The 24,013-nt window shown below is 49.5% G+C and overlaps 1 protein-coding gene across 1 annotated transcript in view; it reads right to left on the bottom strand.

Annotated features, from left to right (window-relative positions):
* Positions 1–22,393, bottom strand: part of LOC103620363 (SLIT-ROBO Rho GTPase-activating protein 2-like) — a 29,628-nt gene extending 7,235 nt beyond the window's left edge. The window contains 13 exon segments of the mRNA XM_017741137.1: positions 1,114–1,441; positions 3,599–3,745; positions 4,373–4,553; positions 8,647–8,726; positions 11,700–11,924; positions 12,508–12,541; positions 12,544–12,603; positions 13,861–13,995; positions 15,818–15,895; positions 17,154–17,214; positions 17,876–17,906; positions 19,587–19,614; positions 22,282–22,393. Of these exon segments, the coding sequence (XP_017596626.1) occupies positions 1,114–1,441; positions 3,599–3,745; positions 4,373–4,553; positions 8,647–8,726; positions 11,700–11,924; positions 12,508–12,541; positions 12,544–12,603; positions 13,861–13,995; positions 15,818–15,895; positions 17,154–17,214; positions 17,876–17,906; positions 19,587–19,614; positions 22,282–22,363 (1,470 nt within the window). The 5' untranslated portion in view covers positions 22,364–22,393.
* Between the last annotated feature and the right edge of the window lie 1,620 nt (positions 22,394–24,013).

Here is a 24,013-nt window from a genome sequence, read left to right as displayed (position 1 = left end):
TCTCCCAGGGCTGGCTTTGTAATCCGAGCCCGGAGCATTCCTTGGCTTCAGACAGATCCATCCATCCCATCCTGCAAACAGTGGGTACAGACAAATGCAGGTCCAGGCACATCCGCCAGGGAAGAGCCCTCGTGGAACAGGGAAATGTGTAACTTCACATCTTTTGTAGCCAGCCCTGACTTCAAGGCCCTTGTGTAAATAACTCCTGAAAACCAGCAGGGTTTCTGATCACACACTGAACCCTGGAGGGAGATGAAGATGCCACTGGGGCAGTGCACTCGTCAGCAGCCTGCTTTTATTGGGGCTGTGCTGCTCCATGTGCTTCCCATGTCAGACCACAGGCAAGCCTGCATGACTGACAGGAGTGCTGAATCCACAATAAATACTTTATTTCTCCCATGTCTTGAAGTTACGATTGTTTAATTCTCTGCTGACAGCTTTGGAATCTGTGTCACTTTCTGAAATGGGTGTTTTTATTGTTGAGATTAAATTCTGGATAACGAACAGGGCCAAGTTCTTATGGAGGAAGGACCTGACTGTTTATCTTCCCTCAGGAAAGCAGCCTCAGTGCCTTGCACACAGAGAGGACGAAAGCCCAGACTGGAGCTGTGTCCTAAGTTAAAATATTGCACTGAGAGCATCACGGAGTGCTTGGGGTTGGAAGGGACACTGGAGTCCAACCCCCTGTCCAGACTGGAGCGGGTGACACAGGGACACACCCAGGTGGATTTGGGATGTCTCCAGAGAAGGAGACTCCAGGACCTCTCTGGGCAGCTGTTCCAGGGCTCTGCCACCCTCATGGACAGAGGTTCTTCCTCATGTTGAGGTTGAACTTTTTAATTTATAGCTCCTTGTCCTGTTGCTGAAAGAGCCTGGCACCATCCTGACACCCCTGGGGATGGATATCTGTATGGACTGATGGGATCCCCTCTCAGCCTTCTCCTCTCCAGGCTGACCAGCCCCAGCTCCCACAGTCTCTCCCCATGCTGAGCTGCCCTTCTCTTCTGGAGAGCTGACACGAGATCAAATCAGAGCCGGCACTCCAACACCTCTTGCATCCCACAGCCTCCAAGCTTCCCAAGCAAACCTCTCCAGCAGAAGGCTGCTGCTCACCTGTGCAATGACCTCGGGGTCCATGGGCCGGTGGTTGTTGAAGCTCTTGGACCTCCCTGCCGTGACAGCTTTGCGGATCTGCGGGCTGTCCATCCTGCTCTTCAGCGACGAGTGCCGGCTGATAGAATTGAGGCTGCCGTGGCCACTGATGGAGCATTTGTCTGGAACCTCCTTGGGAAGACTTTGGCTCATAATGGGCTGAGATGAGGGTCTGGAACCGGCTATGGCTCCGGGGGAGGCTGGTTCTGCCAGGGAACTACCTAGGCCGTGGCTGTCACTTTGACGGAACGCTCTTCTGATGCTGCCTGACTCTGGTTTCTTTCTTTGCCTTCAGTCACAAAAGCAAAACAAGTCAATACAAGCAGGTACAGGGCTGTCATTTGAAGATATCCCCCCAAAACAACACACAGGACAATGGCAAGAGACACAGAGGTACCCAGATTACAAACAGACCCAGGGGTTTAGGAGTGATTGCGGTACAGTGAAATAATTATAAATTATAAATCATTCCAGTTTCACGCTTCTAACACAAAACTGAGTCCTGGCAGCTGTGCACATTCATAGCAAAACCAGAAAACTTGGGTGGAACGTGATTAACTTGGTCAAGAGGAGAAGAATTTATACTGGAAAAAAAAAAAAAAAAAACAAAAAAAAAACCCTCTGTGCCATCGACAAGTTTTGATGACGTGTTTTTATTACATTCCAAGAGCAGAGCTACAATCTTTGACTGGAGGACACAGTATAAGTCTACTAAGCTCCTGGCCCAAGGCATCAAGTTATTATTTTCAGAGATCAGCAAGCAAAGACCCCCAGTTTGGGGTTAGTGATCATTTCCAATGTTTGCTGGTGGTAAGAGATGGTTCTTTCTCATGGCTTTGGCAGGACCACAAGGCATTATTTATGCAGGGCTACAGATAAACCAAAGGGATGATGTCAAATGGATGAACTGGTCCAAAGAATTTAGTTTCTACCCCAGCACCATGAGGTCTGACAGCACGATTCCACTCAAATCATGGGCAGGCCAATGCAGCAGAATACTTTATGCCATAGGTCTGAAGCTTGGCATCCATTATACAGGGAAGGATCCATTTATATATAGCACCAGCCCCATGAATAACTGCAAGAAAGTGTTAACTCCAGTAGGATTTTGGCATCCAAATAATAATTCAGTGGGTGGCACAACTGTCATTGCGAAACCATCTGATTTAATTTTGCTCAAGTCTGTTCACACATAGGTCAGAAGATTCATTCCTAAAGAAAAAACAACAAAATGAGTCTTATGCTACTGTTGCTAAATATCAGGTTCCCTAGTAAAGGGGAAAAAACCCCAAAAACTGGAGTGGACATTCCCCAGGCTTCTAAAAACCACCACACACAACTCTACCAAGGCCAGCAGATGGTGAAGCTCCAGCACAGGTCTGTTATTACACAAATCTCTCCAAACTGGCAGAACAGCCACTCCAGTGGCTCAGACAGCAAATATCTCAAAAGAAAGCCCAGATCCCAAGCTGATGCAGATTAACACAGCTTCCCAGATATCAGTGGAGCTCTGCTGAATCCCACAAGGAAGGACCAGGCTCTCTAGGCCACGAGCAGGTCCAGACCTTTTAAAAGGATGCATTTGTGTTAATGCCTTTGCAGACTGCATTGTGTTAAATTAACTGAAGGTTAAGAACATCCCCTCCCATCAAGCTGTAATTATCCCATAATACCTTCACTGCACAATGGAGAGAGGTGGGGTTTTAACACTGGGGAAATAATCAGAAGTATAGGGGGGGGATAAGCCTGTCTAGAAAAATTATTTAACAGATCATGGAATTTACTCTGCTACTAGCTTGATTCTCCAGCTTTTTATTATGCTGAGTGTTGGCTAAAGCAACCATTTCTGGTGGAGGAGGCAAGGTTAGAGCAACAGGGGGTTGTGCTGTTCCACTGCAAGCATATGGTTAGTAACCCGAGGTGAGAAGTGCTGCAGAAACAAAGGAGTGCTGCAGGCAGTGCCAGGTGGTGGGACTGCAGGTATGGCATTTATCACAAACTGGGACACAGCTTAACGGAGGAGGAACAGAACAGAACAGAACAGAACAGAAAAGAACAGAACAGAACAGAACAGAACGTGGTGGATGTGCAGGAGATGTGACAGATCACAGAACACGACGACGGACGGGGACAACGACACGAGAGCTCATCCCAGCACTCCCCTCCCTTCCTCTGTCTGCTCAGCACACAAAATAGGGCATATTTGGGAAAACAGGACCAGATGGCACCTTGGGGACAGGGAAGGGAAGCCAGTGGGGTGTTTCAAATGAGCGATGGCCACTCCGGTGACGGAGAGGGGACAGCAAAACGTGAGTTCAAAGAGGGGGAAGCAGAGGAAAATGGCAGCAGTGCTCATTAATGAACCTTTCTCAGGGGAGGAAACATTTCACTGGACTCATCACCAAGCTCTTGACAGGCAGGGAAAACAATGCAAGGCTGCTCTTACTTGTTGATGTTTGCAAGGTAAATATCTGCGACGTGGCCCCCGCTCGGGCAGCTGGCACCAGCTCTGGCTGTCACTTTTTCCTCCGGCGGCTCAGAATTTATTTCTATTTCCGACTTCGGACTGGACCTTTCCGACATCCCATCCTCACTAGGAAGGAGGAGGGGAGGGTATCACAACCAAAAGAGGAGCAGAAGTGCTGAATTTCCAGCACAGCACTGTGCAAACGGTCACACAGGGCAGCAGCACGGTGTGAGGGTCTTGAGAATCATCACAGATCCTTCAAATCATCGAAGGATTGGTTGGAACGGATCTTAATCATCCAGTTCCACCCCCTGCCATGGACAGGGACACCTTCCCCTATCCCAGGCTGCTCCAAGCCCCATCCAGCCTGGCCTTGGACACTTCCAAGGATGGAGCAGCCACAGCTGCTCTGGGCACCCTGTGCCAGGGCCTCCCCACCCTCACAGCCAGGAATTTCTTCCCACACACCCGATCTAAACCTACTCTCCTCCAGCTTAAGGCCAATCCCTCTTGTCCTATCACTCCTTGTGGAAAATCCCCCCCCTCCTGAGCACCTGATTCCCATGAGCACCCTGGAGATGCCAGCTCTGCACCTTTACCAGGCACCAGAACAATTCTTTTATCACCCGTCCACCTCTCAGAGCTCTCCTGCGTGCTGGATCATGAAAAGATGAACTCTCCCCCAATGTGTGGCCACAAACCCCCATCCCAAGGTGATTTCTGAGCCAGCCCAGGCTGCAGAGGGTCACGTACGTGTCCTGCACCACGATGTACTGATGAGGGATGAGGCCGTCGATGCCGTTGTGCCGTCCCTCCCACCAGTCATCCGAGGCGCGCTGGTACAGCAGCAGAGAGGCTCCTTTCTTAAAGGACAGCTCCCGTGCAGTCCTGCCCAGGTAGTCAAACTTGGCTATGGCCTCTATGGGCTCACACTCTACGAGACAGAAGGGAATAAACAACAGTTCACTGAACACCTGGGCTCAGGTGAGCAGTCAGCAGTTTAAACCTGCCATAAACCAGAGCATGAAGAGGACAAAGTGTTCCTTCTTAAGGCAGCAAAATTCAGAGGGGAACCCCTAAACTTAAGGATGTTGCACTTTCATCCTTTCCCTCATCCCTACATGGAAGGCACATTCGTATTTTCCAAGCCTAAACCCCCTCACAGCAATTCAAGCCTACAACGATGGAAGTGGCAAAGGCAGAATTAGTGTTTCATTAAAATAAAAAGGGTTTCATTAAAATAAAAAGGGTTTCAGAGGTGGGAAGCAATCAGGTACATTCCAGACAAAAATCTGCCTGCAGTTCACTTCCTTAAAAGCAGCTGAAGTGAACCCCCTGGGCAGGCAGGGGAGGGAAACGTCCTCTCATTCCAAGCTGCTTCAGAAATAAAGCATCTATTCAGAAGGCAATTTCTGCTGCCTGTGAGGTTCACCTGACCCAGGAGACCGGAATTCTGGCACGGTGGGAGGCCCTGCTCTTCATCCAAGTGGCGTGGAAGCAAAGGAAAACATCCAGAGCCTCGAGTGCTGGGCTCGGTGCAGGGCTGAGGACACAGAGCTGCTCCCTGGGATGCTCCGTGCCCACTCCCACAGGAGCTCCAGCCATGCCCTGCCTGCAGCCAGCCACTAATCCAGGTCCCTGCAGGACTCTGATATTATACAGAGGGACAATAAGGGCATTTAAGACACTCAGGAAGATCAATGTGGAATTCCCGTGGATTAGTTTTAAGACTCCGAAAAAAATCTGCTGCTGTTTGAGTCTAAATGTGTATTAAGGCAGCTCCTGCTTCTAGGCAGGAATCAGGGGAATGGAGATGAGCTCAACCACGCAGCCCCAGTGGGCTCCCTCTAATTACTTTAAAGGAGCTTTAATGCAGCCAAGCAATCCATGGAAATTGAGTTCTTTCCTGGAGAAAGAGATTTGTGGTTTCTCTTCCTGATCAAAGAGAGATCTGCTACTCCACACAGAGATCTCTGCACCGCAGGAAGCTCCTACAGTGCAAGGGAAAAGTGCAATAGGCTGAAAGGCCAAACATGAGCCACTGCTTTCCAGTTATTCCTTGGGAGAGGATGGGGTCTGGAGCTGCCTGTAGGCAGGCAAGGCAGTAGCAGGGCTTTAGAAAACAATGGTGTAAATCCATCTGAGCCAGCTGGAGCTCCTCAGCCAGGCTGAGGGAGCAGAGCAGAAGCATCTCCCCCCAAAAAGCCCCACCAGGATCTGAAATGATCCAGCACAAAGTGACCGAGGGCAATCAGCAACAGGATCTGTGAGATCCCTCCCCAACAATCCCTCCACTACTAAACCTGACAGCTCAGAGTTCTCTCAAACCACCCTCTCCAGGTAAGCCTGTGGTCAGACTCACACAAATCCCATCATCAGCCCTCAGCAACCAGCCAGGGACTGGGAAGGGTGGGAAAAGCCTGGCCCATGTTGGCAGCTCGTGGGTATCTGGGTTTGGCTCCTTCTTCCGTCTTGCTTGTTCTGCCAGCTCATCCTAACAGTAAAAAACCCCAACAGGGCTGGTTTTTGGTGTCCCCCTCCATTTAGGAAGGGGATGGGAGTGTGGTTTGGTGAATTCCATCTGCTTCATTAACAAGTGTTTATTGTTCCAGATGAGCGCCGTGGCCCTCAGGTTTCTTATGTTTCCAATTTGCTTTTTAGGACTCTGGCTTTTCTCCAGAGAACTGATTTTAGACTTCAATTTCCAGTAGCTTTTTCCTACTTACACTTATGCTCAGAGAAGAAAACTGTGTCCTCCATTTAGGAAGGGGATGGGAGTGTGGTTTGGTGAATTCCATCTGCTTCATTAACAAGTGTTTATTGTTCCAGATGAGCGTGGCCCTCAGGTTTCTTATGTTTCCAATTTGCTTTTTAGGACTCTGGCTTTTCTCCAGAGAACTGATTTTAGACTTCAATTTCCAGTAGCTTTTTCCTACTTACACTTATGCTCAGAGAAGAAAACTGTGTGAATGAAGAGCAATAAGGCTAAGCCAAACAATTCCCCCTGCCAGTCTGACAGCTTGGGCAGGCAAGCAGCAGATTAAAACATTTCCACTCGTATTTATAATTTAACAAACACACAATCTGCTTGCCCTTCAGCAGTTCTGACCTCTCATACCTGTCTCAAATCAGTTCAGGGAGGCTGATGAACTGCACAGATGCTCCACCAAACACGACCTCTCCCCTCACCCCCAAATTCCTTCCTGCAGTGGAGGTGGCTGGGATGACAGCTTTACTTTGGGAAGATTCATCCCAGCCTCCCCAAAGAGTTTTAAGAGGTTTGGTCACATCTGAAGACGAAATGAGGGAAAACCCCCAGGAAGATCCAAGGTGGAGCTGTACCTGCACTGCTGAGAGCTGTGGCCAGGGTGTGACACTGCACGGCCCAATTAGGGCGTGAGACTCCCTAATTAACCACACTCTGCCTCAAAGAGACCCAGCCCCAGCTCCCTCCTCTGCCTCAGTGCCAAGTGCTCCCTCCCAAAAGCTTCCTATGGAATATTCCACGGAGGTTGCAGGACTCCATCCAAAACACCTCCCAGTTTTACCTTGCTCAGGGGCCCCACGCACTCCAGCTGCAGGGGCTGCAGAGCAGTGTCCTGCTCTGATCTCTAACTGCTCCTTTCTCATCATTGTGCCCTCCCAGTCACCAAAGAGAGCTAAAATTCCCAGCCACAAACAGCACAAGTTCACACCAGGGTGCAGCAGCCTGCAGGCTTTATCCCAGGACTCGTGCAGCTGTGGGATGAGGTGGCCTGTCCTTCGTTACAGCTATTAAATTGCTCCTTCTCAGAGATACAAGCTCCAGAAGGACACATCTCCATGCATTTTGCAGAGCTCCCACTTGTCAGACAGAACACTCTGTTCGAGGCAGGGAGTGAGCCCATGTTTCATTCCCCTTTGTGCTTCCTCCCCACAACCTCGCAGAGGAGTGGCAGTGCCCGTGCTCGGCCTTGCTGAGAGAGAGCTGATTTCCCAGTGTTTCCAAACATCCTTTCCCTTCTCCCTGGTCTGTGAACACCAGAGGGTCTCAGAGAAGGGTTTAGGTTGGGAGGGAGCTGTGAGATCAGGGAGCCGTGAAGCCAGCGGGAGCACAGGGATGCCAGGAGAGGGTTTGTTAGGCAGCTGCTGGAGCAGAGAGGCAGCACAGGAGCACCTGGCAGGGCCACTGAGCAAATTCCTGAAGGCCAGCACAAAAAGAAGGATGCCTAATTTTAAGGGAGTGCTGCTTCCCACCTCTACAACTGAGATCATCCAAGTAAAGCCACCCCAGAACTTCCACAACTGCAAACTGGAACACCAGAACAGAACCATATCCTGCCCTGGTGGGTCAGCCTGCTCCCAGGCTGCTCAGCATTCCAGGGATCATCGTTGCACATCAGTGACTCAGTCCTTCCTCTGCTCTGGATGGGGCTCACAGGATGTTCCCCATGGCAGGAGGAGGCTTTGGAAGCATCAAGGACGCTCACGACTGCAGTGTCACCTTTTCCTTAGGAAATATCACTGAATTCTCAGCCTTGGCGCCTCTTTTCACTCATCAGACAAGAAATGTAACTGAGCTTCCTTAAGGAAATCCAAAAATTATCACTGAGAGAGGCCCTCAGGACTCTCTGCTCTAAAACCTGGCTCTCAGTGGAAGACAAGCAGGTTTTGGGTTTGTTTTGTTTGCTCCCTTGAAGGGCTGGGGCTTCGAGCACTCACAATTCCCCTTCCTGAGCCACTGACAGGGGAAATGCCTGGCACAGGGGAGGGGGACAGGACATTGGAACACACCCAGCCTCCTGCTGAGACACCCATGAGAAGAAGGGAGACATTCAGAATCCTCAGGTAACTCCCAGAGATTCCCACTGATCCCACACCTTTGTACTTCCTGCCACCAAATGCTGCATGTGATGTTTCAAGCGAGTGCTCTGATTTAAACTCCACTTTGGAACTAATTTTAAACTTCCACTGCAAGGCACAGCCCTCCCTGCCCCCCCCAAGGCAGGCTACACCAGTTACCCCAGTAAACACCAGGCTTCCCATACCATCATCACTGGTGTGGTGCTCAGCTGTGACGTCCTGCACTGAATCCTCTGTCAGGGCTCTCTCTCCGTGAGGACTTTCACTGCAACAGAAGGGAACAGGGACAGCTTTACACTGCTGGGAACTGAGCTCCACCATGGCCAGCGAGCAGACAGAACTGGGAACATCCTGGAAAACAATCAGACAGAACTGGGAACATCCCCATCAGGAGTCAATATTTAGGTTTCGCTGCTACAGACACTTTGTGGATGCATCTGCACGTGCTGAAGTCGCTGTGGGTAAAAATCAAGCTGAACTCTTATTTGATCAGCCAAACCAAACATCTTGGTGACCCTCTGTGAGTGCTATCAGCAAAGTCCAACTTCACATCTTACAGCCTGGACCTCTGGAGACGCTGAGCAGTCAGACAGCAGTGCCAGGCTGGGTCCAGCTCCTCCCTGCCATGCCAGGATTATTCCCTTGGCTGCATTCTCCATTGCTCTAATTAGCTCATTAGATGGCTGATGAGAAAGCTGCAACTTCCTGGGGGAAATCATTCCTCGATTTATAACGATATTTCCAGGTCTGTGTTTGTCATCTCCCTCCATCCCTTTTATCACCATCTTAAATGTCCCATTCATTTCCCTGAACAACTCCCACAGCCCAATTAATTGCCTGTAAATAAAGCTTCCAGAGCACCTAAACTACCAAGAGGACTCATTTATGTTTGGCACGAAGAAAAGCTTTGAAAGGATCAACAGACAACAAGTGGCAACCAAAGGTTATGTTTTTGTAAGAAGCTCCACGAGCAGTTCCCTCTGGACAGGAGCAGAAAGGAAACTGGAAGAGGATCCACTGCCTCTCCCAAGCAGCTCCACAGAGCTGCTGCCAGCTGGCAGCTCTGCCTGCCTGCTCCTCTCAGGAGGAAAAAAAGGGCTAAAAACCAGTGCTTGCTCCTCATCTCGCACCTCAGAGAAAACTCCTCTGCTGCCCTCTCACACTGTGACTCCTTAAAGGTGATTTTTAATCCTCTTCGCACAGGAGTAACTTCATCCCTTATTTTGGCCCTGCAATGGTTAAAATAAGTGATGATGGTTGGACAGTGCTCTCCCCCTGGCAATCCACCTCCTGTGCTCTTTTAAGCAGGAGGAAAACAGAAAAAGGAGAAGGGGTGAAATGTCTGAATAATTCTGGTGTCTCGTTCTGCTTAATCCACAGGACACCAGGCTGCCCAACATCCCCCGAGTCAGTACCTCAGGAATCAACCTTTCCCATCCTTTGCAAAGCCTTTGTGCTCCTTAATAAAGTTTACAGAAGCCTCTGAAGCCAGCTCGAGGCCCCGGGAAGAAGCAGCAGTGAGGGCTAAAGTTTCACCCAGACTCTGAAGTCATGTCGTGCACAGCCAACGCTGCGGCTCCAAACCCTGCACAGAGGCCACGTGCCTCAACCAGCCAGGCCTCCTAAAAAGCAGCATTTTCCACCTAAAAACCTGTCCTTGCTGCTGACTGAGCTCTGGATGCTGCCTTGGAAGGACTGGTGTCACTCTGAGAGTGACAGCAGTAAACCCTGCCAGAGGAATGGTGCCAGTCAAGGCATTTCCACCAGGGAATTGGAGGGGCAGCTCCAATCTCTGCTCCCTGAGACAGTGACAGGAGCTGAGGGAAGGGCTGGAGCTGTGCCAGGGGAGGTTTGGGGTGGAGATCAGGGAAAGGTTCTTCCCCCAGAGGGTGCTGGGCACTGCCCAGGCTCCCCAGGGAATGGGCACGGCCCCGAGGCTGCCACAGCTCCAGGAGCGCTTGGACAGCGCTGCCAGGGATGCCCAGGGGAGGATTTTGGGGTGTCTGGGCAGGGCCAGGGGCTGGGCTGGGTGATCCCTGTGGGTCCCTTCCAGCTCATGATTCATCCACACCTTACCTCCTTCCCTGATATCATCTCCCAGGACATTCTGCCCCCCACACCCTCCCGTGCACTGACACCCACACTGAGGGTACTCAACACAGCACATTTTTATTCCCTTCACCTCACGGGACAAAACCTCTTGTCAAAATGAATGTGTTTCCTGAAGGCCATAAATATTAAGCTGGGGTTTTTTTTCCCCCCCCTACAATTCTTTCATATGTAACATCAGCTAAAAACATCAGAGCCAGGGGTGAATTTAAGAGAATTTCCAAAAGGTTTTGGCAAGTCCTGTGCACACAGCAGTGAGTTTGGAGGAGCCTCTAAACGTGGAGTGATCCCACAGCTCTGAGACAAGCCAGGGAAACAAGGCTTGCTCTGTCACCACAGTGACTTCATTTTAAAAACCTATTTATTTTAGTCCACGAAAATAATCATTTGCATTCCTGTGACACTGAAGGAGAGCAGGAGCAAAGGAGGGGGGGGAAGAGGGACACAACTGAACATTCCTCATCCTCAGAGGGAGGGATCAGCTTGGCCAGGAGGAAAGCAAACACCTCCTTTCCTTCCCCCACTGCCCAGGCTTCCACCCCAGATGACAGGAGCCGCTCTGCCTGAATTGCTTCCAGATGTGCTCTCAGCCCGAGCACACGGCCGGGCCTCTGGAGCTTTGGGCTGCATGGAAATGGTGATTTTGCATCCCTGCCTCTTCCCTCCCCCTCCAGCAGGGCTGCCCTGGAAATTAAACCGTGCCACAGCCTTGGAGGTTCAGCTGCAAGTGACCCCTGTGTCTGAAGCAAAGGCGCTCCAGACAGGCAGAGAGAAAAGGCAAAAGCAGGAGGAGGAAAAAAAAATAAAAGGGAAAAAAAAACACAACAAAAAGAGATTGATTTTGGCAGCTACCAAACCAGAACATTCAAGAAAATCCCTACACAACCTTGCCCTTCAAGATAAGTGAGCGAGGTTTGACAACTGAATAGCTACTTTATACCAGCTTATTTCTTTTAAGTCGATGGCTCTCCAGAGATACCAGAGCCATCTCTGCTGCCACAAAACAGATTTTTGAAAGGCTGGGCCAGATGCTGCAATCCCAAATTAGCCAATGCAGAGCACACAACTGCAGCATCCTAATCCATGGATAAACATCCACCCGTTGCTCTCCTCAGAGCATCCATCATACCAGTAATCCTCCGTGTTTCCACCCCTGCTGTAGACTGGGCCCTCCAGCTCCCTGGGTCCTGGGAAGATGTTCTCGTGTTGGATGATGATGGTTTTGATCAACTCATTGACGTGAGCCTGGCAAGAGACCTGGTCGTGACCCTCGGGCACAGACATCAGTGTGGGCCCAAAGCAGATGGCCAAGTTGTAGGGATCCATCATATTTTCTTCACTGAACTGAGATAAACTGCAAAAAACCAGAAGTGGGAAGGAGGGTGAACAGCAGAAAATATCATCATCATCACCACCATCACCATCCTCTGCTGCAGAACATGCAGCTGGGCTCGCAAGGTTTGCTCTGGGCTTTCTGGGACACAAATGTTCTGGATCCAGGCAAAAAATGAGACACTGATGGTATTCACAGAGAAATGAAATAGAAACCGCAAAGGGAGTTTGAAAGCTCTGGGTGCTGACTATAACATTTGATTTTATTTCTTCTCTGTTATTGTTGTTCAAAGCCCACCTGCAGCCCAACTCAAGACCAGAGTTACAGCAGGACCCCCCTGCCATGGATTTAAACTGGAAGAGAGGAGGTTAAACGAGATACTGGGAAGAAATCCTTCCCTGTGAGGGTGGGCAGGCCCTGGCACAGGGTGCCCAGAGCAGCTGTGGCTGCCCCTGGATCCCTGGAAGTGTCCAAGGCCAGGCTGGACATTGGGGCTTGGAGCCACCTGGGACAATGGAAAGTGTCCCTGCCCGGTCCAGCCTCAATAATTCCATGTTCATCCCAGGTCCTGCAGCAGAGCCCTGGCGCTCCCAGGGGTACTCACTGATTGAGGAATGCAAAGAGGTATCTCATGACGTCGTGGGGAGCTACAGCAGCACCGACCGGACGTGCAGCGCTCGCTCCTGCAAATTATCCATGGCTGGAAGGAAGAGAGAGCACCAGAGTCACCCTCCTGCTGCACCCACAGCCTCTGGGGCCCAGCGCAACCAGTGCTCTGTGTGTGCAAACTGGGCAGCCAGCAGAGCTCCAGCACAGGAGGGGATTTTGCTGCAGAACCTGCTGGCAAAGCCTCTCCCAGCAAAGCTCCCCGAACACGTGAGACCCTCCCTGGGAGCCCCTCCGAGCGTGGGAGCTCTGGATGTCATCTGCTCCAGGGGCTCTGGCACAAGGGCTCCGTCAGGCCCGCTAGGAAAGGTGGGTGTTTGAAAAGGAGAAAGTGTGTAACACTCAAATTAACATAGCTAAAGGGTGAGGCAAAAGGCTCTGTGTGCAGCAGCCCGCTGAGAAAGAAGTGGGCAGCATAAATCAGCTCAGAAGGGAGAGCTCATTTGGGGGAAAGCGGATTTTGCTTCTCAACGTAATGTGAATCCAAGCCTGTAAATGCATTTATCAGGAGCAGAAAACCACAGGCCATTTCTGAAGCTGTCTCCTCAGTGATCTCCTTCCTCACTTCAGAGGCTGCCCCTGCAAAGGCCATTTCTCTGCGTGGACAATGGAATCATTCTTCAATTCTGGGGGATGCAACGAGAGCCAGGCCACTTAAAAATCAGGTTGTTCACATACAGAAACCACAAACAACCCTGTGCCTGGCAGAAGCACCTTTAGGAAGCATGAAAAATGTTAACAGCTCGGCTGTGAGTGCCCTGATGATTGATACGCTCGAGCAGGAGGCAGTGGATGGTCCCTTGTGGGTATGAAGCTAAAAGGAGTATGAATAAAAACCACCTTGTCAGCTGAGGCCAGCACACAGGAGCACGGCAGCAGATCCAGGGAAAGCACACAAGGCAGGGAACCCTGCTGGTGCTCCCTGCCTTGGAGAGGGCATTTCTGACACCTTCTGATGACAGCTCTCCAAGATTATTTTACACAAGTGAGGGCTTTTTGCTTTATTCTCTTTTGAAAGAACCCTGTCACCAAGCAGTGTCTCACAAACCCCATCACACAACCCCTAAAATCTATGAATTTCTATCTCCTTGTTCACTCCTATCAGAGCAAGGATGGCTGTGGAAAGGTGACTGCCCAGACTGGCTAGCAGAGACCAGCACAGCAGCACAAACCCCGCCAAAGGAACCCCAAAAACTCACTCTGGAGTCAGGAAAAAATGGGAAAGACAGGAAAGAGGAGTGGGAGATGAGAAAAATTAATCCTATTTCTTTTCAGTTCTTCATGTACTTACTGACACAGGCAATCAGGTCATGGAAGATGTCCTTGGGGAAGAGTGGGTGCTCCAAGCCTCGGAAATAGAGCTTGAGGACTCCTGCTATGGAATCCATGTCGTGGTCATTCTGGTCCCCAGCCAAGGGATCTTCCCCTTCAGAGCAAGGAGAGAAGAGCAGGCAAGAAAAATCAGAATACTGGAGGAAAGTATTGAAATACTTGAAGGATGCAACTCAGCAGGAGAAAAGGATTTGAGTTAATCCCACCTACTCCAGCTGCACTGCAAGAGTGAGGCAGAGAGAGATCGCAGGGTGGGAAGCTCTGCCAGGAATCCAAGAAAACCTGGGACAGCTCCTGTCAGCCAAATGTCACTCTGACACCAGAGCTGAGGGTGTGGTGGTGCCCCTGGAGCAGAAACACTCCAGGGATTTTGGGCAGGTGGAACATCACAGCTCCACCACCCGACAGCAGCCTTTAGGCAGAGTCACAACTGCAGCTCAGGTGATGCAGGGGACACCCAGGAAGCCACTGAGCATCACACACCTGGCCCAGGTGATGCAGGGGACACCCAGGAAGCCACTGAGCATCACAGCCCTGGCTCAGCAGGGTGCAGACACAGGGAATGGGGTGGCAGAAGTGTTTCTGGGACAATTTGTTGCTGCAGATCCACCACGGTTTGTCTGCATTGCCAAAGGAAAGATGCTCACTTAAGGAGCTGCTCCCTGGGGAAAACTCCCTATCAGCCATAATTAGATTTAATGATGGGGCAATCCTCAAATTGAAGCTATATATATCCATTATGTGACTGAAATTACCAAAGCTTGCCTATTATCTTAATAGCACACGGGATAATAAATGGGCCACTCCAAACCTGAGCATTATCCCTGATATTAACTGCCACCAAGGGCTCTGGATGAAGTAATAAACTGCAGGGACCTTATTGTTAACTTTGGCAGTCCTCTATATCACAGGTTTTACAGAGACAAGTGAGGTGAAGGGGAAAAAAAAATCCTCTTTCTTATTTCTGCATGGAACAAGTGGGTATTTTCCCAAGCTGGTATTTCTTTATAACAAAAAAATCAGATTCTGATACTTCTTTCCTTACTATGACACACATTCCTGTTTTTCCTGCTTCCTCTGCTCCTGAAGAGTTTCACTCCCAGGCAGAGGGAGCTGAGGACAGGTGACATCACCCACCACATTTCCCACATTAAGCTTCTCTCTACCCCAAAAGCAAAATAACCTCGCTGTGCCTAATTAATGTCTGCCCGTCTCCTGCAGAAGCAAGCACAGGAAAACACTGATCCTATTCTTCAGGGGCGATGGATTCCAGGGATTAACACAAGGCCTGTTGTTCCCAGTGACCCAGGGACTGCCTGAGGAGCAGCTCCTCTGAACCTGCTCTGCCAGGGAGAACAGCCCAGCAAGGAGCTGATGAGTCAGGAGGCTCCCAACTGCTCCCTGCCTTTGTATGGAACGGCTCTTCCCAGAGAAAAATCCAATCTATTAAAAGCTGCGTCAAATTAACACTCTCTCGAACATTTCCTCTCTCCCTCGCTGGTATTTAGAATAAATGTGGCCAAGCTGTGCCTCAACAACACAGAAAAACCATGAAAATTCATCCTCCGGCACACAAAGAGCTGGGGGAGAGGGGAGGAAACTGCAGTTACACCTAATAATGAAATCCTCTACGTCCTTTAGTGTTGCAAACAATCAATAAGCTATCAGACATGAGAGGAGATTGAATTCAGAATATTTATTATCCAGCCACTCCACAGGGTACAAAGCACAACAGCAAACAACTGAGAATTCAAGGTTAATGAGCACCAGGGAGGTGTTTGGGAGGGACTCGCTCAGCAAACACAAAAATCAAAGGAGCAAAACGGAGCAAGCTGCGTTCAGGCCATTTCTGAGTATTTACACAAATTCACACACTTGGCAATCATTTCTGGGGTATTGGAAGAGCTCTTCCTTACCTCTCTCAAATGCATTTTTTATGTCGTTCACTTCAACTTGCGACCCAGACACTCTGAATATTCCTTCGTGCTGCAAACCTGCAAGGAAACAGGAGATGCTGATAACAAGGTAAGATAGATTAGATAAGTGAGATGGCACCTTCAGCAGCTACAGCTCCTGTAATAAAGGAAAGGCAAGAACACAGGCAGAGGGATGCTGGTTTAAAAGCCACCTTTCCCTGCGATATCCAGAATATGCAAAACCAGAACTCAGCACAGGCAGAAGAATTATTAACCCTTCTAAACTGCCAGAGTACCAGGGCTCTGACAGCCATTCATGTTATCTCTCACCCTGGAGGATCCCCAGAGGATTTTACAACTCAGAGGAAGTCATAAAGCAGCGGTGGAGCAGCCAGGAGTAAAATATGGCCAATGCCAGGAGGAAAACGTTTCTCTTCCAAGAGCAGTTCCACGGGAGCAAAGTGTTCAATCACCCTCGAGCCAGGGCTGGCACTCAGGGAAGGACTCAGCTGAGTCTGTTGGAAAATCTAAGCCAATTCTGGAATCTGAGTGAAATCAGCATCTCCTCATGGCCACGATTTATCCCCCATCAGTTCCCATTTCAGTGTGGTTTCAAGGATTCTCCCAGCAAATATCCAAGTATGGCCTTAAAGAAGGATTACAGAACTCGGTTCTTGCAAGTGATGATGAGAATGGGACTCCAGGTTATGGTTTCTAAAATGGTGATGAATCAAGGAAAACGAAACAGGACCTGCTACCTGGCCCTGCACCTTGGTTAATGAAGATAAATTCCACCTCTTTCCACACGTGTTAATTAACAGCTGTTTCACACGCTACTAACAAATGATATCAATTAAAAATGAAAACAAATTGCAATAAATGTACAGCATTCAAGGCTGGGAGAGGTCAGCCTTCCAAACAGGCATAAATCATCTCACGGTGGCACTGAGTGAACAATTAATTCACTGCTTGACCTCCTACATTCAAACACTCCGAGTGTTCCTCCTCCTCCGCATGAAGAGGATGATGGTTCCTGGTGAAGGCCACACTTCAGGGCTCAAAGGAAGGTGAGTGGAGGGGAGGCACGAGTGGTGTCTATGGATGGGAAGCTTATTTTGCAAGGAATAAAGGGATATTGTTGGAAAATTGGCATTTGCAAGGTCAGTTATTTGGAGCAGGCATCACACAGAACACCAGCAGCGCAGCCTGAAAATCAGAGCCATTTTCTTTCTTTGGCAGCCTCTGCACAAGCATCACATCCTGAGCTACTCTGAGCATCTTTTATAAGGTTTATTTTATAGGAATGTCACAGGACACCTCCAGCCCACGAACTCACCGTGCCTGCTGATGAATCGGATGCAGCTCTCCACCACCAGGGGAATGGCTTGGGAGGAATCCTGCCCAGAGAGGAATTGCAGGAAGAGCAGGCAGAATGTAAAGTGAAGAGGAAAAAAAAAGAATAAAAAATGAGAAAGGTTTGACACCAAGATCACAACTTCCTCTCTTACTTTATTCCAAAGCTCCAAAGCAGCAGCCCAAGACCAGACTGTGTGAACTGGAATTCCAGCCCAACTTCAACCTTACAGCATCAACAAGAGATACGCTGGGTCCTCCCTATCTCAAGGAAACACATTTTAGCTCACTGGGTACCAAAAAGCAACAGATTATCCCCAAGGCCAGGGTCACAAAGCCTGGCTTTGTAAGTCTTTTATTACACAACAAGATAGCAGTTACAGGTTCAACAGTGGGATTCCAGGGAAAACAAAGGGAATGGAGACAAAGAAACAACAGAGTGGATCCCATAAACCACGGCTGTCCAAACAGCTCAAGGCTGTTTGGCAGTTTTGGTTCCAGGTCTGTCAAAACACAGAGTAAAAGTAACTTTAAATTTTGTCATGGAAAATGAATGAGGTTTTGGATCCGGGTTTGACGGACTTCTCAGACAAGACTGAAAAGCTCCATGGAAGACATGGAGGGACAGATAAAAATTTGTTTTCCACCACTCCTCCTATTTGCACACCACATCCGTGCCTTGTTACTGAGGGAAATGTTAATTACCTGCTTCCTCACGGTGGAGCTGCGCCGGCCACTGGTGCAGGGGTGCAGGAGGGAAAAACAGAACGGAACAGTCAGGATAATCCTCCACCATGACCAGCTCATTCCTTCAGCATTCCCAACCACATTTCGGAGGAGGGAAGGAGCCAGATATCCAAGTCAATCACAATGCCAGAGCCTCATTCGATTTATGGAACTCCAGAAAGATTTTAAGTGACTTTAAATCACTCAAAAACTGCACAGGGCGCAAGGGAGCCCTGACAGGAGATTGCCCCTGACGTTTTAATTCCGACCAGACGGAATTCTGCGAGCCAGGGCTGCTTGCTGGAGATGAAGTTTGATATAAATTGCACAGGGAAGAGCAGGTGGGAGCAGGCTGGTTCCCCCTGTGCCGTTAACAGCTGCCACTGCGGAGTCTTTATTACAGTTTTGATAAGATTTCAAATAAATAAATAACACCAAACCCCTTCGAATACCAGCACACACCAGCCAGGCTAAGGCTTGTCTGTCTGCTCTCATTTGCTGATGTTGGTGGACATTAATGGCAGAAAAATAGGAAAAAAGGCCTGGCTCTGCCAGGATTTTCCCCTCAAAATTTATTACTGGGGTTTAAAATTCCTTTAGTTTCTTGTAAAAAGGAAGCAAGGGAGATAACAGCAGAGAGGCCCTAATGTATCATTCCAGCCAATTCCCTGCCAGGGCAGATGGATGCTGAATTATAAATAAGGGGATTAGAAGTGTGATTTTTAAAAAGCCTGTACAACGTGGTAATTTTGGGGAAATTCCTTTTGTAAAAAAATCAAAACCACTGAATGAAAAAAAAAAAAAATCAAATCCGATTCCACGGGCTGTCACAGACAATAAGGTGGGTTTTAAACCATTAGCGGGCACGATTCTTTGATATTTAAAATTGTTTCATGATGAATAATATTTTATTATTACAGATGTCAGGGTCTAATTAGGACCTGTCAGTTTTGCTTTGCTGTGAGGAATGGGAGCAGCAGTAATGACTCCACACTGGTGGCAATCACCTTCCTTTTGTTAACGAGGCAGGATGATGCACAGCCCCTGCCCCAGCTCCTCGTGCCCAGCAGAGCCCCTCGAATCCATCATTTTGGAGATGGAGATTTGTTATGTTCTACAAAAGCCCCATCAGGAGCTTAGTGCTGGTTCTGGGATTGGTCGTAATTGTAATAAAAGGTTTCTTTTCCGTGCCCTCCGTCCTGTGGGAATCCAGGCACAGCAGAGCAGCAATGGGATCAAGAGTTTCCCAATTTAGGGTCCTCAACCCCGTGGATAATCCCTGGCCAGTCTCTGGGCCCAGTCCTCTCCCAGGACCAGGGGTTTGGTTATAAAAACCTAAATTTGGAGACTGTTCTCTGGGTGACAGCGCCAATTTAAGGAATTTCTCTCACTTTCCCATCCTGCTCCTGATCAGCACTAAATACACCGGGGCAAGAAAAGGGATTTGTTTATATTGGCTAAATTCCTGCCCCATCCCTGGAAGCATTCCAGGCCAGCTCGGACAGGGCTTGGAGCAGCCTGGGACAGTGGCAGGTGTCCCTGCCCACCCAAACCATTCCATGATTCCATGCTGTGATTCTAAATCAAAACATTTTTCTAACAGACACACATCCCGGGCTGGTAACTGATCTGGAATGACCAATTTGCATCAGATTTTCCTTAAAAACACAATTCCCTGAGCCACGCCTACCTGGCCAGGGCGCAGTCAGTCCGCTGACCTGTGGAGAAGACAAAGAAATCCAGCATGAGGAGGGAGGAATGGGAGAATGCTTTCAGTGTCTCTGTACAGAGTTCTGGAAGGAGATGGAGGAGAGGAGAGAGGAGGGGACAGCTGCAAGGACAGCATCAAACTCATCCCTGCCAGCACAGCTCCACCAAATCCAACCAGGAATCAACTCAGGCTGTCCAAGGACTCCTGTCTCTGGAAATTGTTGGTTTTAAATAAAAATTACCTCCCTGAGCATTCTAATTGTCGGCTTCCACCAAAAAATTGGGCTTGTCAGTCCCTCCCTCCCTCCCTCTTCCCAGGGGAACTGGTGGGGTGAGAGATTCTACTTCACCAACCCCCTGAGGAAGAGTGAAAACATTCCCAGATCTGTCAGCCCACAGCCTGAACGTGCTGGCACTGAAGCTATTTTGAGAGACAGACGTTCAGCGGTGTTTTCCACAAACATTTTTATAAAAACACTCCATTAACTTGCGCCGAGTTTTCAGGGAAGCAGCAGCCAAGCTCGGGACTTGCTAATGCAGCATCACCTAAAACATCACAACAGAAGAGGGTGGAAAAAGAAGGATGTGCTGGTGGGAATGGGACAGGCCCATTTTTTTGTGACAGAAATCAGTGAAAGCACACTGATTCCCACCAGCTGAAAAACCCACGTTCCCTCCAGTTCTCTTCCTGCTCCTGGGGAGATGGAAGAAGGAATGAGGGAAGCAGCTAATTGCTGATGGCTGACAATTAGTCGAGCACATCTTGATAGCCACTTTTGCTCTCCCCACGTAAAGCCAAAACAGTGCATAATTTACATGAAAATGTTATTCTCAAGCAGAATTTCCAGCCATCTGTCCCCGTTTTCATCATGGAATATTCATACAGAGAAATTACACGGCTGTGGCAGCATCAAGGGGCTCCTGCATTAGGGTGACAAATGGGTACAGGAGGCAGGGACATAATGACTTGCAGAGAGGAGGACTTGCTGCTACTTTTATTACTGGAACTTGTCATCTTCAGATTAAAGCAATTTGCACCCCGACTGAAAAATCTCACCTGAGGATGGGGCAGGGAGGAGAATAAAAAATAACAACCCCCTGAACTTCCCAGGCACTGAAGACACACAGCTGGAGGCACATTCTCCTGTAAAGCTCCTAACCGTGCTCCAGGGACGTGTGAAGGGAATTTTATTTGCCCATTTCCCAATGAAGTGACATTTTATGGATAAGTCTAGGCACAGTCCCCAGTTTGTACTATTAACCTGCTCCTGTGAGTTTGGAAATGGGATGTTCCTCCCTTTCCCAGCTCCTTTTGATCTCACAGATGACAGGAGGAGCTTTTTTCAGGAGCTGCTGGAGCTCACCCTGACACTCCCTGGGTCCCTTCACAGGGCCACTAAGCAAGCTCAAAAAGCAAATGAAGAAAACAGAAGCAGCCTTTAAATCTACACAGCAATACAGAAATCACATTTAACTTCCTCTCCTTTCCCTCCTACCACAGCTTGAGCCGGGTTCAGGGGGCAGGCAGGTTAAGAGGAAATAGGTCTTGGAACGCAGAGGTCAGCTATGACCCAGGAATGTGATCAGTCACAGGGGCAGCACGGCTGTCACTTGCAGATATTTAGAGGCACAAGAAAAATGCCCTAAGGACACAAAACTGTGGCTTCAGCCACGCTTTCTTACAGGACAGCTGAAGAGATGAGCAACTTTAACCAATCCAACTCAAACTGAGGCACCTCCTCCCCTCGGCTCCTAGCGGTTGGGGTCTGATAAACACGAAAGTCTTAATTACTGCAGCAAGAAGTATTTTAGTTTTACAGAGCATTTTCAAACTGAAAGCAAAGCACTTCAAAGCCCACATGCTGGTTAAGTTTTCATCCAGCAGATTTGCACACCACGAGCTGTGGGGAGTCTAGCTCAGTCACAGCCCAACACCAGCCCTGCTCCAGACACGAACTCAGAACGAGCTGAGCCATTTTTTGACCTGACATTTAGACTGTTAAAACCTTCTCCTCTGCAAATACAAGGCAGGCAGGTTTCTATGGAAACTTGGATGCATAGTTGAAGTGTTTTTGGCCAACAGGATTTGCCCATACCATGAAGGGAAAGAAATCTGCCTTTGTTCTGACTCTAACAGCAAATGAATGTTCAGTTCTGGCTGCTGCCCCCTGACTGATGCCCTCTAGACAGGCAACATATTTTACATGCTCTGAAATTTGTTTGTTCTTCTCCTAATAAAAGCCTGGGCTCCATACGTTGGTTTGGTCTGGGTTGAACCCACAGAGGTGAGGAGCAGCTAAACTGCCAGGCAAATGAAGGCCCAGCCCATCAATAATTCTGAATTCATCAGTAAATCACCAGGTTTGGCCCAACAGAGATCATTAAGTGATAACCAGGATGGGTGTGAAGGAGGGGAGGAGGAAGGAGGGGGCAGCACAGCCCCACTGCAACAAACCAGTGATGCACATGAGTGCCTCGTTAAGCATTTTGGTGTTCACCCTTCATCAAGCAGCCATGGGGGTCATTTGGCTTCTCTCTCATGCAGATCAGAGGAATCAATTCAGAAAACTCGAGCACGGCCACTCTGTATCCAGGGCTGCCACCCTCAGCTGAGGAACTCAGTAAACCCAACAGCCACAGCCCGGCTGAGAGCTGCGAGGGGGACCCACACTCACTTTCTCCCAGGGTCTTCTGGAGAAGGTCGTGCTTGGCCTGGAGCTTCGTGATCAGGTTCCTGCCTTCCAGGTACTCCTTCATTTTCTGTGGAGGTGGCAAAAAACAGGATGGTGAGTGGACAATTCACTTCTCTGATCGAGTCTTTGGGCTGCTGGATTTGTGAACATGAGGGCAGAGTGACACTGAAGTTTATAGTGACAGAACAACACTGAAATTCACGGTTAAAGGATGAACTAAGTCCTGGTTTATGCATCTGGGCAAGTCTGAAGCTCAGTCCACCCATATTTCGAGCCCAACCAAGTTTGCATCAAGGATCTCAGAGGCCTTTTCCAACCTTAACAATTCTGTAATTCTGTGACTCTCGATCTTCAGGGCAATTTCCATTGTTCCACTGTGGGACCAGCTGAATGTCTGGCATCTTTTAAGCCACCAGAGGAGCTGCCATCCACCCCTCTGCAGGCAGGGCGGGCTGGGGCTGCACATCACGGGCAGCTGAATGAGCAATTTGTTTTAACCAACTAAAAGGCTGCTACTGTGCTTATTCTCTCACTTAACCTCTCTCACCCCACTTTACTTGTCAAACCCTGCGTCTGCCTCCGCGCTGGATGATCCACAGGGCTGCACAGGGGGCGCGGGACAAAACAAATAAAGATATTATTTAGGTTCAGATTTACTCTTGTGGTGAAATACTGTACACCCGTGCAGGCATTTTTCCCGCTGCTCCCTGATTTTTCACAGCTCTGCAAATGCTGGGAGGGTTTTTTTTCAGTTCTTTCACCTCTTATCTTGCAGTTCAGAGCAGTTTGACTTTTCCCAGTCCAAATCCCACGGCACCTCCACCACCGCGAGAAACCCGCAGGTGAAGCCGGAGCAGCCGCACCCCGCCTCAAGCTGGAGCCTGGGCTTTTGTCTCGCTGAAGTTTCCAGGCGTTATTGCCTCCTAGCAACACGCAGGGGGAGAATTCCTCAAGAGGAAAAGCAACCAAACAAACCAAAACCAAAAGGAGAACTCCTAACCAAGCGAACGCTCCCATCCCGGCAGGAAAACATCCGGGTTCTGGGGGGGTTGGCGGTTCCCGGGGCACGCGAGGCCTGTGTGTGTAAACTCCTCGAGGAAGGGCTCCTTCCTCTTTCTGTTTTGCTTTCCTGGCCCGGCACCGAGGGATCCAGAGCCAGGAATGGGCACCTCAGTGTTCCTGAAGGGTTGTTTTGCCTCAAACACTTGGGAACATAAAGCTGGGAAGGCGAATCCTCATCCCCGAGAAACCCCGCGGTGCCGCCGCAGGGCGCTGCAGCGAAAGTGGGGAACCCGGACGGTGCTTTTCCTGGAGTACAGAATGGATAAGGGGGAAAGTCTATTCCGTACTGCGGAAAAAATCCTGTCCGGGTTTTCCTCTGAGTCCATTCTGTACTCCGGGAAAAGTCCAATCCGGGTTTTCCCCTGAACCCATTCCGTACTCCGGGAACTCCCGTCCGGGTTTTCCCCCATTCCGTACTCCAGGGAGAATCCAGTCCGGGCTTTCCCCATGCCGTACCGCGGGAGAAATCCGGGCTGAATTTTTCCCGGAGCACTGGGATGGGATTTGGGATCGCTGGGTGGGGAGCAGCTCCCCCCGCCAGAGACCCTCGTGGCAGGGCGTGCTTTGGGAGTGCTGTGGGTGGGGAGGCACCAGGAATCTGGAGCAAAAAGCAGAATTCCCTGGGGATACAGAGAAGGCCGTAGAGATTCCC

The sequence above is a fragment of the Corvus brachyrhynchos genome, unplaced genomic scaffold, assembly GCF_000691975.1.
Source record: "Corvus brachyrhynchos isolate BGI_N302 unplaced genomic scaffold, ASM69197v1 scaffold338, whole genome shotgun sequence".
In the NCBI taxonomy this organism is placed as follows: domain Eukaryota; kingdom Metazoa; phylum Chordata; class Aves; order Passeriformes; family Corvidae; genus Corvus; species Corvus brachyrhynchos.
The sequence above is the reverse complement of the archived record's forward strand: the minus strand, read 5'-3'. Positions and strand labels throughout refer to the sequence as shown.